The sequence below is a fragment of the Oryx dammah genome, unplaced genomic scaffold, assembly GCF_014754425.2.
Source record: "Oryx dammah isolate SB20612 unplaced genomic scaffold, SCBI_Odam_1.1 HiC_scaffold_23, whole genome shotgun sequence".
NCBI classification, from domain to species: Eukaryota; Metazoa; Chordata; class Mammalia; order Artiodactyla; family Bovidae; genus Oryx; species Oryx dammah.
The window spans coordinates 43,620,297-43,634,502 of record NW_024070207.1 but is presented as its reverse complement, the minus strand read 5'-3'; the positions used below and the strand labels follow the sequence as shown (position 1 = coordinate 43,634,502).

At 40.9% G+C, this 14,206-nt stretch overlaps 1 protein-coding gene across 4 annotated transcripts in view; it reads left to right on the top strand.

Moving 5' to 3' along the window:
- The window catches only part of ATP11C (ATPase phospholipid transporting 11C), a 172,102-nt gene that overhangs the window by 145,731 nt on the left and 12,165 nt on the right, over positions 1–14,206 (top strand). For all 4 annotated transcript variants that reach the window (XM_040265388.1, XM_040265387.1, XM_040265386.1 and 1 more), the window contains 4 exons: positions 5,013–5,148; positions 8,421–8,486; positions 10,564–10,667; positions 13,996–14,149. In XM_040265388.1, coding sequence (XP_040121322.1) covers positions 5,013–5,148; positions 8,421–8,486; positions 10,564–10,667; positions 13,996–14,149 — 460 coding nt within the window. The remainder of the gene's footprint in view (positions 1–5,012; positions 5,149–8,420; positions 8,487–10,563; positions 10,668–13,995; positions 14,150–14,206) is intronic.

Here is a 14,206-nt window from a genome sequence, read left to right as displayed (position 1 = left end):
TCCCTGTCCTCACCACTCGGCTTGAATATCAACTCATGGCCAATCCTACTTCATTAATAACGTTGTCTTCTCCATCAAGAACTTATTTTAAAGCAAATATCAATCATTATATAAAATAGTTATTTCAGTACACTACCATACCTAATACCTTCCCTGGTGGTTCAGATGGTAAAGCGTCTGCCTACAATGCAGGAGACCTGGCTTCAATCCCTTGGACTGCAAGGAGATCCAACCAGTCCATTCTGAAGGAGGTCAGCCCTGGGGTCTCTTTGGAAGGAATGATGATAAAGCTGAAACTCCAGTACTTTGGCCACCTCATGCGAAGAGTTGACTCATTGGAAAAGACTGATGCTAGGAAGGATTGGGGGCAGGAGGAGAAGGGGACAACCGAGGATGAGATGGCTGGATGGCATCACTGACTGACTTGATGGACATTTGGGTAAACTCTGGGAGTTGGTGATGGACAGGGAGGCCTGGCGTGCTGCGATTCATGGGGTTGCAAAGAGTTGGACATGACTGAGCAACTGAACTGAATTGAACCATACCTAAAAATTTAACAAGTCCATTATATCATCAAATATCCAGTCAATGCTCAGGTTTTTCCAGTTGACTCATGTCTTATAGCATGCTTATTTGAAACTGTATATAAGGCCCATATACTGCAGTTGGTTAATAGGCTTCTGAGACTCTCTTAATCTGTAGGTTATTTTGACTATTTGTTAACGAAACCTGATCATTTACCTTGTAGAGTTTCCCCCAATCTGGTATTTGCTGATTGCTTCCTCATGGCGTTAATGTGTTCTGCTCTAGTATTTCTTGCAAAGGGTATAGTTTGATCAACAGAAGAATCATAGCACCCTTGGTAGAAATCTTCCAGAGCATGAGCTCTCATACCCTCTTGTTTAAATAAATGAAGACTCAAGGCCCAGAAATGACTTACCTAAGGATAGAGGGTATAATGAGAGGCCAGGGCAAGATCCCATTTCCCTCCTCCTGATGACCAGGCCTGTGCTCTTTTCCAAAGGCTGGTGGTTTTCAAATCTTGAGCAGCAGTGTTCTGTCTTCAGACAACAACTGAAGTGAAGACCAGTAGTGCAGTGACTCTGGTGGAAGAGGGATTTGGGTGGCAGGGAGCAGAATGCCTCCTATTCAGTGCCACCAAGAGCGGTAGCCTTGCCTATGCCCTAATCTCAGCTCTGCCCTTGCCGAAGTCACTTCACTGAGATGGGCCTTAGTTTCCTCTTCAGTAACAACAGATCTAATCGCAGTGTTTGGGGGAGGATTAAATGAGTGACTACATGGAAAAACTTACAGTGGTGCCTGCATGCATGTGCTCAGTCTCTCAGTCATGTCTGGCTCTTTGTGACTACATGGACTCTAATCCACCAGGCACCTGTGTCCATGGGATTTCCCAGGCAAGAACGCCATGCCCTCCTCCAGGGGATCTTCCTGACCCAGGGATCAAACCCAAGTCTACTGCATTGCAGGCAGATTTATTACCACTGAGCCACCAGGGAAGCCCACAGTGGTGCACATAGTAAATTTTCAATGTGCTTAGTCTCTCAGTCCTGTCCTACTTTTTGTGACCCCATGGACTGTAGCCCACCAGGCTCCTATATTCATGAGTATTCTTCAGGCAAGAATACTGGAGTGGGTTGCCATGCCAAAATTTTCAATAGATGGGAGCTATATAATCTTACTGTTCTATTAATAACACCCTTCTCCACATAACTTCAGGGCTATGCTGAGCACTTTTGCACATTAAGAATGTTGTAAACTTGAAGCAAGCTATTGAGTACAAATTCTTGTAAGGGTTTCTATGAACTTTTAGTAACAACACATGGGTGTAGATCATGATTTTTTATTATTCTTTTATTTATTTATGGCTGTGCTAGGTGTTCATTGATGCATGCGGGACTTTCAGTAGTTGTAGCAAGCAGGGGCTACTCTCTAGTTGTGGTATGCATGGGCTTCTCATTGAGGTGGCTTCTCTTAGGGAGCATAGGCTCAATAGTTGTGGCTCATGGGCTTAGTTGTTCCTAAATCTTCCTGGATCAGGGATCAAACCCATGTCTACTGCATTGGCAGGTGGATTCTTTACTACTGAGCCACCAGGGAAGCCTCATCATGAATTTTTAAACAATTTTGCATAGAGGGTATAGTTGCCACATCTGATGGAGAAATGAAAACCAGGGCATACCTATCACATAGCCCAAAAGGCGGCTTCCTGCCTGCCTGCCCTGATGAGACGCTGCTCTTAGCCTGTCACTGTGTTGGAGATTGCTCCATTGCTCTGAGCATTCCTTTGTAAACAGGAAGCTCCAGTCTTCATATGTGGCTTTCTCCACATTTGTACCACTTAATGTAACTTGTGGCCTTATGTAACATTATAGATGTCACCTTCATGGACTTAGCAATGCAGGCGTTTACCAAAAATTTTGATGTGAAATGTGACATAGCTGGATCTTTTCATATTTTTTGAGAGAAATTTGAAAAGTAAACTGTAGTACTTGTTTTGAGGGTAGAGGCATAGTCTTCTACCACTTTAAAAGGTGAAAGAAAGGTCTTGGTACACCTGCTGCCTCTGATTACATGGAAATGCTCAGGTCTGTGCTGCTGGTCAGCACCCCTCATCTTCATTCCCTCCTGTTCCCTTCACATTGCTGCTGCTGCTAAGTCGCTTCAGTCATGTCCGACTCTGTGCGACCCCATAGATGGCAGCCCACCAGGCTCTGCCATCCCTGGGATTCTCCAGGCAAGAACACTGGAGTGGGTTGCCATTTCCTTCTCCAATGCATGAAAGTGAAAAGTGAAAATGAAGTCACTGAGTCGTGTCCAACTTCTCAGCGACCCCATGGACTGCAGCCTTCCAGGCTCCTCCATCCATGGGATTTTCCAGGCAAGAGTACTGGAGTGGGGTGCCATTGTCTTCTCCCCCTTCACATTAGCTACCACATTCTAAGTTACAGCAGGTTCCTCATTCACCTGAGTACAGCTAGGAAACTTCAGCTATAACCCAACACACCATGACACTGCTTCCTTTCTTCCCACAATGCATGATGTAAATCCAGTGATTGGCTGGAAAGACAGGAACCACTTCCTGCCTCAACCCCACTCAGTGACTCTCAGAACCCTCATTGGCTGGCATTTGCTGGGCACTCCTTTCAAGGCTCTTTAAGAGAATTGCTTTCCCAGTGGCTCCCAGTTGCCTTGGGAATGTGACTCATTGGCTGTGGGTAGAGCTCATTTCTGGAAAGCAGTTACCTCTTTCCTCCTGCAGCTTTCTAGGGCAAATAGCAGCGTATAGCTTTATGCATCCCCACCACTGCTGTGGAGAAGCAAATGGCAACCCACTCCAGTATTCTTGCCTGGAGAATCCCATGGACAGAGGAGCCTGGTGGGCTGCCGTCCATAGCGTTGCACAGAGTCAGACGTGACTGAAGTGACTTAGCATGCATGCGTGCATTGGAGAAGGAAATGGCAACCCACTCCAGTATTCTTGCCTGGAGAATACCAAGCACAGAGGAGCCTGGTGGGCTTCCATCTATAGGGTCGCACAGAGTCAGACACTACTGAAGCGACTTAGCAGCAGCAGCAGCTCCATTGCTGATTTCTGTGTGCACTTGAACATCTTAGTAGGTAAAAGTTGTTTAATGGCTGTTTTTCAGGAAAGCCCACAGCACTCCATACCAACAGAACAGGGATCAGTTGCACTTACATTACAAAGGTCTTTCTTATTCATTATAGCTCAGTGACAGTCTTCATAATATTGGCAACAAGTGCTCTATTTGAGTGATTACATACTTTTTGATACATGTTAAGAGGAATTTGAAATAGAAGCTAAAGAATTCCATGCACAGACCTATATCTTCTTTCTGTAGCTCTATCCCATTAGAATCGGTAGCCTTATTCGACATCCTGACTTGTACCCAGAACACTCTTATTTTTGACGGATGTTAAACTTTGGATCTGTCCACCCGCCATTTATCAAAGCCTGGCTGTACAGCTTCAGACATGTTATTTGACTCATTTTAAAAATATAAAGGGCACCACAAGACTTAAGAAAGGTTAAATTCCCAGGAAGAAATCTTGATTAAAAGAAGTATTTTTATAATTATAGTTACAAAGTCATGGTAGCTTGTTTGGTTGAGAGCATGTGATTTAAAGTCAGCTCTGGCATATAGCTCTATTAGTGGTTCCCAAACTTTACTACACATTAGAATTACCTGGGGAGTTGTACTTTTTTTTTTAATTTGACTGTGCTCGGTCTTAGTTGTGGCACGTGGGATTGAAGATCTATGTTGTGGCAAGAGAACTCTTGAGTTGCAGCGTGTAGTATATTTAGTTGCAGCATGTGGGATCTAGTTTCCTGCCCAGGGATGGAACCTGGGTCGGCGGCATTGGGAGCACAGAGTTTTAGCCACTGGACCATCAGGGAACTCCTACCTGGGAAGTTTTAAAATTGTCCTGGTTAGCCAGGTTATACCTCATGCCAGTTAAATCAGAATGAGAGTGGGAGCCAGACATCAATGTCTTTATAAAGATCTCCTTGTGATTCCAGTGTGGATCAGAGTTTGGAAACCATTATAATATACCTTTTTGAGGCTCATTATTTGAAAATGGTAGTGATAAGAATACCTATCTCGTGGTTCTTCTGTGTACACAAATGGACTATATAAAACTCTTAACCCATTTTTATAAGCATATAATAAGTACTCAATAAATGAGCTGATCATTATTATTGATGATATTAATATTGTCAGTGACCAGAATTGTAACGTAGAAGCACTATAACAACTTACTCCAACACCTCAGACAGGAGGTGATTACACAAAGACAAACCTGTGTCTCCATCTGATCTTTTAATGAAAGCCTACCAATCCCTCAGGAGGAACTCCTTTCATTCTATAAACAGGGTCAAACCCCATGCGCACCTTCAGCATTTCACTGTATCTTTAAATAAACAGCCTACAGAGATTCATTAACTTGTGTTTTTTCCCATTTCTCAATAGGAAAATATCTGGAAATGCCATGCTACAGTTGGGCCCATTCCTATACTGGACATTTCTGGCTGCATTTGAAGGAACAGTGTTTTTCTTTGGGACTTACTTTCTTTTTCAGACTACATCCTTAGACGAAAATGGAAAGGTAAAAAAAATTACGTCTTTTGCTGTCACAAGCATGGCTTAATTTTTTTCCATGGGCATTGGATCTATCATACACATACTATAGCTCTTATTATTTTGCAAATTATTTCTTAAAGGTATGGTATTTAGTTCTCACAGCATCCTTAGAACAATTGAAATGTCAAAGTGAAAAAATCACTTCCTGCATGCACACCTAACTAGAAAGCTTATGTGCAAACCTCTGGAAGCTTAACTTGGCTGTAACTTTTACTAGATGAACAGAATTCTTGGGACTTTAGACTTTGAACCTGTACACTTTGATGTGAGCCAGGCTTTTGCTGTTTTAAAAGCAAAGTCTGTCCCCACTCAGTTCTTAGTCTGTGCTTAGAGTGCAAGGAGGTAGCTGCCATATGTTTGTAGTATTTGCCCAATAATTAGGGAATTCCCTTCTCTTCCTCCTTCTTTTCCACATGGGTGCATAGTGTTTTCCAGAAAGGCCACACTGATCCTGTCAGTGTCTTCCCAGCAAGCGACTCCATAGGTCAGCACCTGCATTGGGGTGACTTTGCCCTGGCTGTGCTCTAGGAGAGAATTGCTGATGCGGTGAGGTCTTTGGCAGCCACACAGTAGAAAATCGAACCCACCTTGCATGCTGCTTCCACTAGGTTCTTTGCTATTTCTCAGCTTCCTCTTTTATGGTCATTCATAGTTTATAATCATGTGAAGCAAAGCTAAGTTTCAAAAAGACTTTACTGAGTACAATGACTATGTCTAGAACCATGCAATCACCATCTACTACAGAAGTGATAGGCTCAGTGAATTTGAATGATATACTGAAATTAGGTATTACAGTTAAAACCTCTCTAATTTGGACTAACAGAAGTCAGTTTAATCACTGAGTAAGTGTTGATGAAATACAGATTTAGTACTTTAGTGTAGGCACAAATAGCATTTGCCAGGGAGAGTTCCCTAGTGAATCTGTGTGCATCCTCAGGCCAGTCACTTCAGTTTTCAAAGTCACCTTTGCCCAGTGGTAAGCAGAAGAAACACAAGCTGGAATCAAGATTGCTGGGAGAAATATCAATAACCTCAGATATGCAGATGACACCACCCTTATGGCAGAAAGTGAAGAGGAGCTAAAAAGCCTCTTGATGAAAGTGAAAGAGGAGAGTGAAAAAGTTGGCTTAAAGCTCAACATTCAGAAAACAAAGATCATGGCATCTGGTCCCATCACTTCATGGGAAATAGATGGGGAAACAGTAGAAACAGTGTCAGACTTTATTTTTGGGGGCTCCCAAATCACTGCAGATGGTGACTGCAGCCATGAAATTAAAAGACGCTTACTCCTTGGAAGAAAAGTTATGACCAACCTAGATAGCATATTCAAAAGCAGAGACATTACTTTGCCGACTAAGGTCCGTCTAGTCAAGGCTATGGTTTTTCCAGTGGTCATGTATGGATGTGAGAGTTGGACTGTGAAGAAGGCTGAGTGCCGAAGAATTGATGCTTTTGAACTGTGGTGTTGGAGAAGACTCTTGAGAGTCCTTTGGACTGCAAGGAGATCCAACCAGTCCATTCTGAAGGAGATCAGCCCTGGGATTTCTTTGGAAGGAATGATGCTAAAGCTGAAACTCCAGTACTTTGGCCACCTCATGCGAAGAGTTGACTCATTGGAAAAGACTCTGATGCTGGGAGGGATTGGGGGCAGGAGGACAAGGGGATGACCCAGGATGAGATAACTGGATGGCATCACGGACTCGATGGACATGAGTCTGAGTGAACTCCGGGAGATGGTCATGGACACGGAGGCCTGGCGTGCTGAGATTCATGGGGTCGCAAAGAGTCGGACATGACTGAGCAACTGAACTGAACTGAAGCAGAAGAAATTAGATTGTATGATTTCTCAGATCCCTTCAGCTTTATGACTTGATTCTGTAACTTTACCTTTTTATTTTATGTTTATTTGGCACATAAATTATAGACAGTTAACTATACTCTCCCACAATTCTGTTGATATGGTTCATTTGCTCAGCAAACTCTACTAGTGGTGCATGGGGAGCCTCAACCCACCCTGTGTTTAATTCATCACCCATTTTGAGTTCATGAAGTCCAAATGAATTAGATGTTATTGTATGTTTGCTAAAATTGTAATAAGAACTACTATCAGCAGTTAAACATAACACCATGTATGATTTGATCAAATCCTTTTTTTTTTGCTATTAACCTTAATTTTTTGTTTTTATTTTTTAAACACCTTTTACATTTCATTTTCTGTTTTAATGTTATGCATTCAGATCTTGACAGCATTTGGTAAGCATATGTGCCATTCATTGCCATCGTTCGGATTTATACATGGTATCTGCTTTTCTTTGATGTGTACATGCTAACAGCTGTAATATAGCTGCAAAATTATTTTGGTTTTTTATTAAGATATAACTGACATGTAACATTATATGTCTCAGTTGTATAATATAATGATTTGATATTTGTATGTACTGATTGATCACCATAATAAGTCTAGTTACTCTGTCACCATATCACCATATACTCTGTTTTTAAAATGTGAGTTCATTTGTCTGCAAATTAGTCCTTATTTGAGATATTTAGGGCTATATTGGGCTTCCCTGATAGCTCAGTTGGTAAAGAATCCGCCTGCAATGCAGGAGACCCTAGTTCAATTCCTGGGTCAGGAAGATCTGCTGGAGAAGTGATAGGCTACCCACTCCAGTATTCTTGGGCTTCCCTGGTGGCTCAGCTGGAAAAGAATCCACTTGCAATGCCAGAGACCTGGGTTTGATCCCTGGGTTGAGAAGATCCCCTGGAGAAGGGAAAGGCTACCCACTCCAGTATTCTGGCCTAGAGAATTCCATGGACTGTATAGTCCATGAGGTCGCAAAGAGTCAGAAATGACTTAGTGACTTTCACTTTCAGAGCAATATGACAGGAAAAGCCCATATCAAACTCTGTAGAGACAGGAGACATCCAAATGAGTTGTCTTATGAACGTTACTGGTAGTGGAACAGAATTTTTCCTGCCTGTATCATGCTAGTCTGTTCTTTTGTGCTACATGGAATCATGAAGTAAACCCTACCAACCACACATGTGGTGTACCTCTTCAAGAAAATTTAGGCTCACAGTAAAAGCCAACATATTGGCCTGTACTTTTGAGCAGGTATTTCCCTAAACAATTTATACAAAAATCCTTGTCAGTTACACACAAGATTAAACTGGCTGTTTATTGTTTTAAGCAGGCTTGTGTATTCATGGTACATGTAATTGTTGAATGTTTTTCAGGTATATGGAAACTGGACTTTTGGAACCATTATTTTTACAATCTTAGTATTCACCGTAACTCTGAAGGTTAGATTTTTATTATTCAAATATATTTAACACCATATTTTTTTTAATACTTTCCGGCCTTACACTAATATATCTTAATTTTTACTGTGAGCTGTTATTCAAGTCTGAATGCTCATTAAAATTATGTGTGGTATTAGAGATTTGGACATTTGTATACTATTTGTGATCCTTTTTTTTCCCAGTATACTGTCTATTCTCTCTTTTTTTTTTTTAATACACGATACTTATATTGGAAATCTCTTCCTTTGTTCCTGCTGTTTTTGAGATGTTATGAGAAGTGGTATGTAAATGGACTGTGAGTGTGTGTGTGTTTCCATGTTAAATACTTGAATATTTTTTATTTATTTTTTAATATAAATTTATTTTAATTGGAGGTTAATTACTTTACAATATTGTATTGGTTTTGCCATACATCAACATGAATCCGCCACAGGTATACACATGTTCCCCATCCTGAATCCCCCTACCTCCTCCCTCCCCATACCATCCCTCTGGGTCATCTCAGTGCACCAGCCCCAAGCATCCAGTATCATGCATCGAACCTGGACTGCGATTCATTTCTTATATGATATTATACATGTTTCAATGCCATTCTCCCATATCATCCCACCCTCTCCCTCTCTCACAGAGTCTAAAAGACTGTTCTATACATCTGTGTCTCTTTTGCTGTCTCACATACAGGGTTATCATTACTGTCTTTCTAAATTCCATATATATGTGTTAGTATACTGTATTGGTGTTTTTCTTTCTGGCTTACTTCACTCTGTATAATAGGCTCCAGTTTCATCCACCTCATTAGAACTGATTCAAATGTATTCTTTTTAATGGCTGATTGTGTATATGTCCCACAGCTTTCTTATCCATTCATCTGCTGATGGACATCTAGGTTGCTTCCATGTCCTGGCTATTATAAACAGTGCTGCTATGAACATTAGGGTACACGTGTCTCTTTCCATTCTGGTTTCCTCGGTGTGTATGCCCAGCAGTGGGATTGCTGGGTCATATGGCAGTTCTAATTCCAGTTTTTTAAGGAATTTCCACGCTGTTCTCCATAGTGGCTGTACTAGTTAAAATTGGCCTTACTGCAACATTTTTCATCTGTCTCTGAAAAGCCATCCACTCCGTCTTCTTTGCATGAGTATTACTGTGACATCACTATTACTGTGACATCCTAGTAGCTTGGTGGGGGGTGGGGTGGAGGGGGTTCAAGACTGGGCTGCATTCACAGTGTTATCAATATCCTATTTATGGATGAGTGACTATTAACAGAGTGCTGAGGAGCAGGGTGTCAGAACAGCAAGTAACAAAACGGACACCACCTCCTCTTCAAGAAGGAAATGCCCTGGATAGTAAGCATTGTGGCCCAGAAATTTTAAGAAAGCAGAGTGGGCCATACTTTTTATTTTTAGATTGCATGTGAAAATCCCAGGTGCCACAGTCAGAAGAAACAATCAGTCCTGGAGGAAACATGAAAGGATTAAAATCTCAGGCAGCTGAAAAGGTTATTGATTCAATGGAGTAGCTGTGGGGTTTGCAGTTGAAAGGCATGTTACATAGACCTGCAATCTGTGGTTCCATGATGCCTGATATGTAGAGCTAGTTGCCTTTGCATTTAGTAACCTCCCTTATGTTGTGCTTGAGGTCTCATGACTCCTTTGTGTAGTTGGTCTTTTCTTCCTAGCTACTCTTTCCCTCTTCTCCTGATCCTTGGTATACCTGCCTCCACCAGTTAGGCCTTCTCTTTTTGCCATCAGCTTCCTGACCACCACCACTTAAGGACATGGGGGCTCCAGTGTCCAGGATCTTACCATGATTTCATTCCTTGTCCTTCCTTCAGTAGTGAGGCATCTGCAGTGGGTACTTGCTTGTCCACACCTCCATGCCTGTACTCTGGTGTCTAAATATCTTGGGGCAGAGCTCTTTGGGAAGTCTGGGTTCTGTTATTCTAGTGCCATTTGGCTTTTGTTGCCTGGCCCAAGCTTCCCACGGGTATCATGTATGAGTTATTGAATGCCACTGGACACTGCCTGGTGTGGTATGTACACATCATGAAATTTCCTGTCTTGTATCTTTTCAGCTCGCCTTAGATACTCGTTTCTGGACATGGATCAACCACCTTGTGATTTGGGGTTCTTTAGCATTTTATGTATTTTTCTCATTCTTCTGGGGAGGAATTATATGGTAAGCAACTAAACATGTGGGAGTGATATGTAAATATTAAGAATATGTATATTGTATATGCCAACATTAATTATGCTTTTAAAGTTTTGATTATATAAAATGGCAAATCTTCAATATTAATGGGCTGGAAGTTCCTTCCAGCCAGTAATGCTGCTAATTTCAGGTGAGATTTTAAATGTAAGTTTATAGACTGCACAAATTACTCAAAAGACTTTTTGACCTTCCTTCTGGTAGCCCTTGTGCAAATCTTTCAGCTTGAAGGTATATAAACATCTCTCTGTGAAGTGAAACTAATTTCTAGCATGGCCTTTCCCGTATGATTTCCAGTGGAAATACTCATCCTATGAAATTTCTGCAGTGTAGTGGCCAATAGATACAGCCTTATCCATGAATACTCAGAGGGTGGTTATATCTTGAAATCACCATCCCATTGTTTTGGGGAAGGTAAAGGTGGACTCTGTAGCTTGGATTTAAAGTTCATTCCATTCATCTTGGTTCAGTAGATGTTTATTCAGAATCCATTTTGCATGAGGCACTCTATGGGATACAGCAGTGAATAGACTATACCCCTGCTTCAAGAAGACGAGAGTCCAGTGAGTACACATAAGCTGTGATTGGGAGAGTCATTAGAAAGTAAAATCAGAGTTTCATCTCCTTTCCTTACTGCCAGAGGCCTGTATTTTATTTTTAAATATCACAGTTGTTTTCATTCAGTGGTGATTTCCCCTGACAAGGAAACCAGCAGCAGAGAACAAGGCTAAAGCAAGCCATTGGTTGAAATTCCAGGCATACATATTTTCACTAGTTTGAGCAAAATTGTACATACAAAACATTGCACATTATCACAGAGGACCATGTTTATGTCCCTTGAGACTTAATTAGAAGAAACTCGTCCTGTTTTGGAAAGCTTTTTAAAATAAAGGCCTCAAGTAATAAAAATATGGAAAACCGAATTGCTTATAAAAGTAGCAACTCCAGAAAGTATACTTACAGCATTTATTTGACACCTTTATTTGAAGCAGTGACACTGAAGGAAGTCTCTATTTTTTTTAATAATATACAAATGCATCAAAGTTGATTAACCAAATATGATATACAATAGTAAGATCTGCCCATAGGACCATAATTCTGTCTAGGAATCTGTGTAGTCAGCATCTGAACTAATTGTGCAAAATTTCCTCAAGAATGAAATGTTTCTAGCAAACTGAACCAGTTTCTCACTCTTTCCAGACTGTTTCTTGTTGATTAAAACAAATCCTTGACACGATTTAAAATATTGTCATACCTGTTTCTATTGATTAGAGATGCTGACTAAAAATGAAATGTGAATAAATCTTTGTTTTACTTTCTTGCCTCTAGTGCTGTCCTTAAGTAGACCTGTCTGAGTTGAGCTACTCCATGAATATAAAATTTATATTAATCATAAATCAACCAGCAAAATGTGACTAGAAATTGTAAAACTTCAGCTGAATGCTGATTACAGCTAGTCTCCGGACATGCTCAACCCTGAGGCATGATGACTCACCTCTCTTCAGGGACAGGCAGTGAGGATGATTTCTGAGCTCCAAACCCCTTCTAAAAATAATATCTTTTGTTTTTTACTGCTCCCTTACAAGACTCCATAGATGCTGTCAAAATCAGAAAGAAAACTGTGGAGCTTTTAGAAACAGAGTATTATGGGTACTATGCAAAGGAATACCCAGTAACTAGCAGTCAGAATTGTCTGCTGGACCCTTACTGTGTCTTAGCTGCCTGGAGCATTTGTCAGGGTGCTCTTCTGCATTAGAGTGGGACTTGAGCTCCGTGGAAATCTTTTCTCTATGGTAGGAGCCCTAGAAAACTCTTAAGTTTCTCCACCTTACTATTCTTGCAATCTAGTGCCCTGTGAAAGTCACTCAGTCATGTCCATCTGTTTGTGACCCCATGGACTATACAGTCCATGGAATTCTCCAGGCCAGAATACTGGAGCCGTTCCCTTCTCCAGGGGATCTTCCCAACCCAGGGATCCAACCCAAGTCTCAAACAGCAGGCGGATTCTTGACCAACTGAGCCACCAGGGAAGCACAAGAATACTGGAGTGGGTAACTATCCCTTGTCCAGCGGATCTTCCTGACCCAGGAATCGAACTGGGGTCTCCTGCATTGCAGGCAAATTCTTTACCAACTGAGCTACTAGGAATCCCCACAATCTAGTGGGTAGTGGGTCCACATATATTCCACAGTCTAGTCTTCATCTGTGTAGAGCCATGAGCTTGATGTGATCATGTTATGTTGCATGACAGTGCACAAACATCAGTGTTTAAATGAGAAACCAGTGTATCATCTTATTTTTATTAATGTGCATAATGAGGATTCCTTTAAAATGCAACAGGCAGCTTCAGTAACACTTCTGTTTCATATAACAGGAACTGATTTGCTTTTCCATTATCTTCAGTGAGCACTATTTGTCATCTACTAAATGGGACCAGCCACTTACATACCTAAGGCTCCTAATCCAAGGATAGTTTGGTACATCCCCTGAGCTCGAGCAGCTGCTTTGTTCTTCCTCCCACTCAGCTTCAGACAACATTCATGCTACCTTAGTGAGTCTCTCAGTGGTTCAGCGCAGACAAGGATGGGCAACTGGCTGGACTTCTCAGTGGCCACCTAATGTTTCAGTGGATGACTAAACTCGGCAGAATGTAGCATCCCTCTGGATTTCTGGACCCCAAGGCTTAATGTGTGATTAGCAATATTCTTCTGGCAACCTACTTTGCACACTCTGGTTCTCAGTATATATTTGTAGATAAGAATGGTAGATTTCTCACATTTGAAAGAGAAAAACTACAGTCCTTATTATGCTTACATAGGGGTTTTGCAGAGGTGGGGCAGTGGTAATAAAAATGTCTTTTAAATTTCTAAATGTAGAGCACAAATCCTTTCTTACATTAATAAAACAGCCAAGGAAGTAAAATGTTTGTTAACATAAAAGTTAATCATCATTTCTCTTGAATATGTCAGAAGTGCCAGCATTTTCTAATGCAAATAAATACTCTCCAGTTGGCAACCTTAAAATAGATCGCTTTGTTGTTTTCAAGTCAAGGGCATTTTATTATCTCTTTGATTACTTTCAAGTCAAGTGCATTTTCCCCTTTGATTATCATCCCTTTTCTTTCCAAACATTTAGTAAATGAAATCTGTTTACTACTTTTGGTCATTCTAAAGATTATTTTTATTAATGTATATAATGAGGATTCCTTTTAAATACAACAGTTAGTTTCAGTAACATTTCTGTTTCATATAGCAGGAACTGATTTGCTTTTCCATTATGTATTCTCTTTCCACTCTAGGCCATTCTTGAAACAACAGAGAATGTATTTCGTATTTGCTCAAATGCTGTCATCTGTATCCATATGGTTGACCATAATTCTTCTAATATTTGTCAGCCTTTCCCCTGAGATGCTCAGGATTGTATTAAGGAGTGTAAGAAGAAGAAGTACCAGGGTAAGAACTAACTTTATATTATAACCTGATTTTTGTAAGGGGCTTCAATATCTGCCA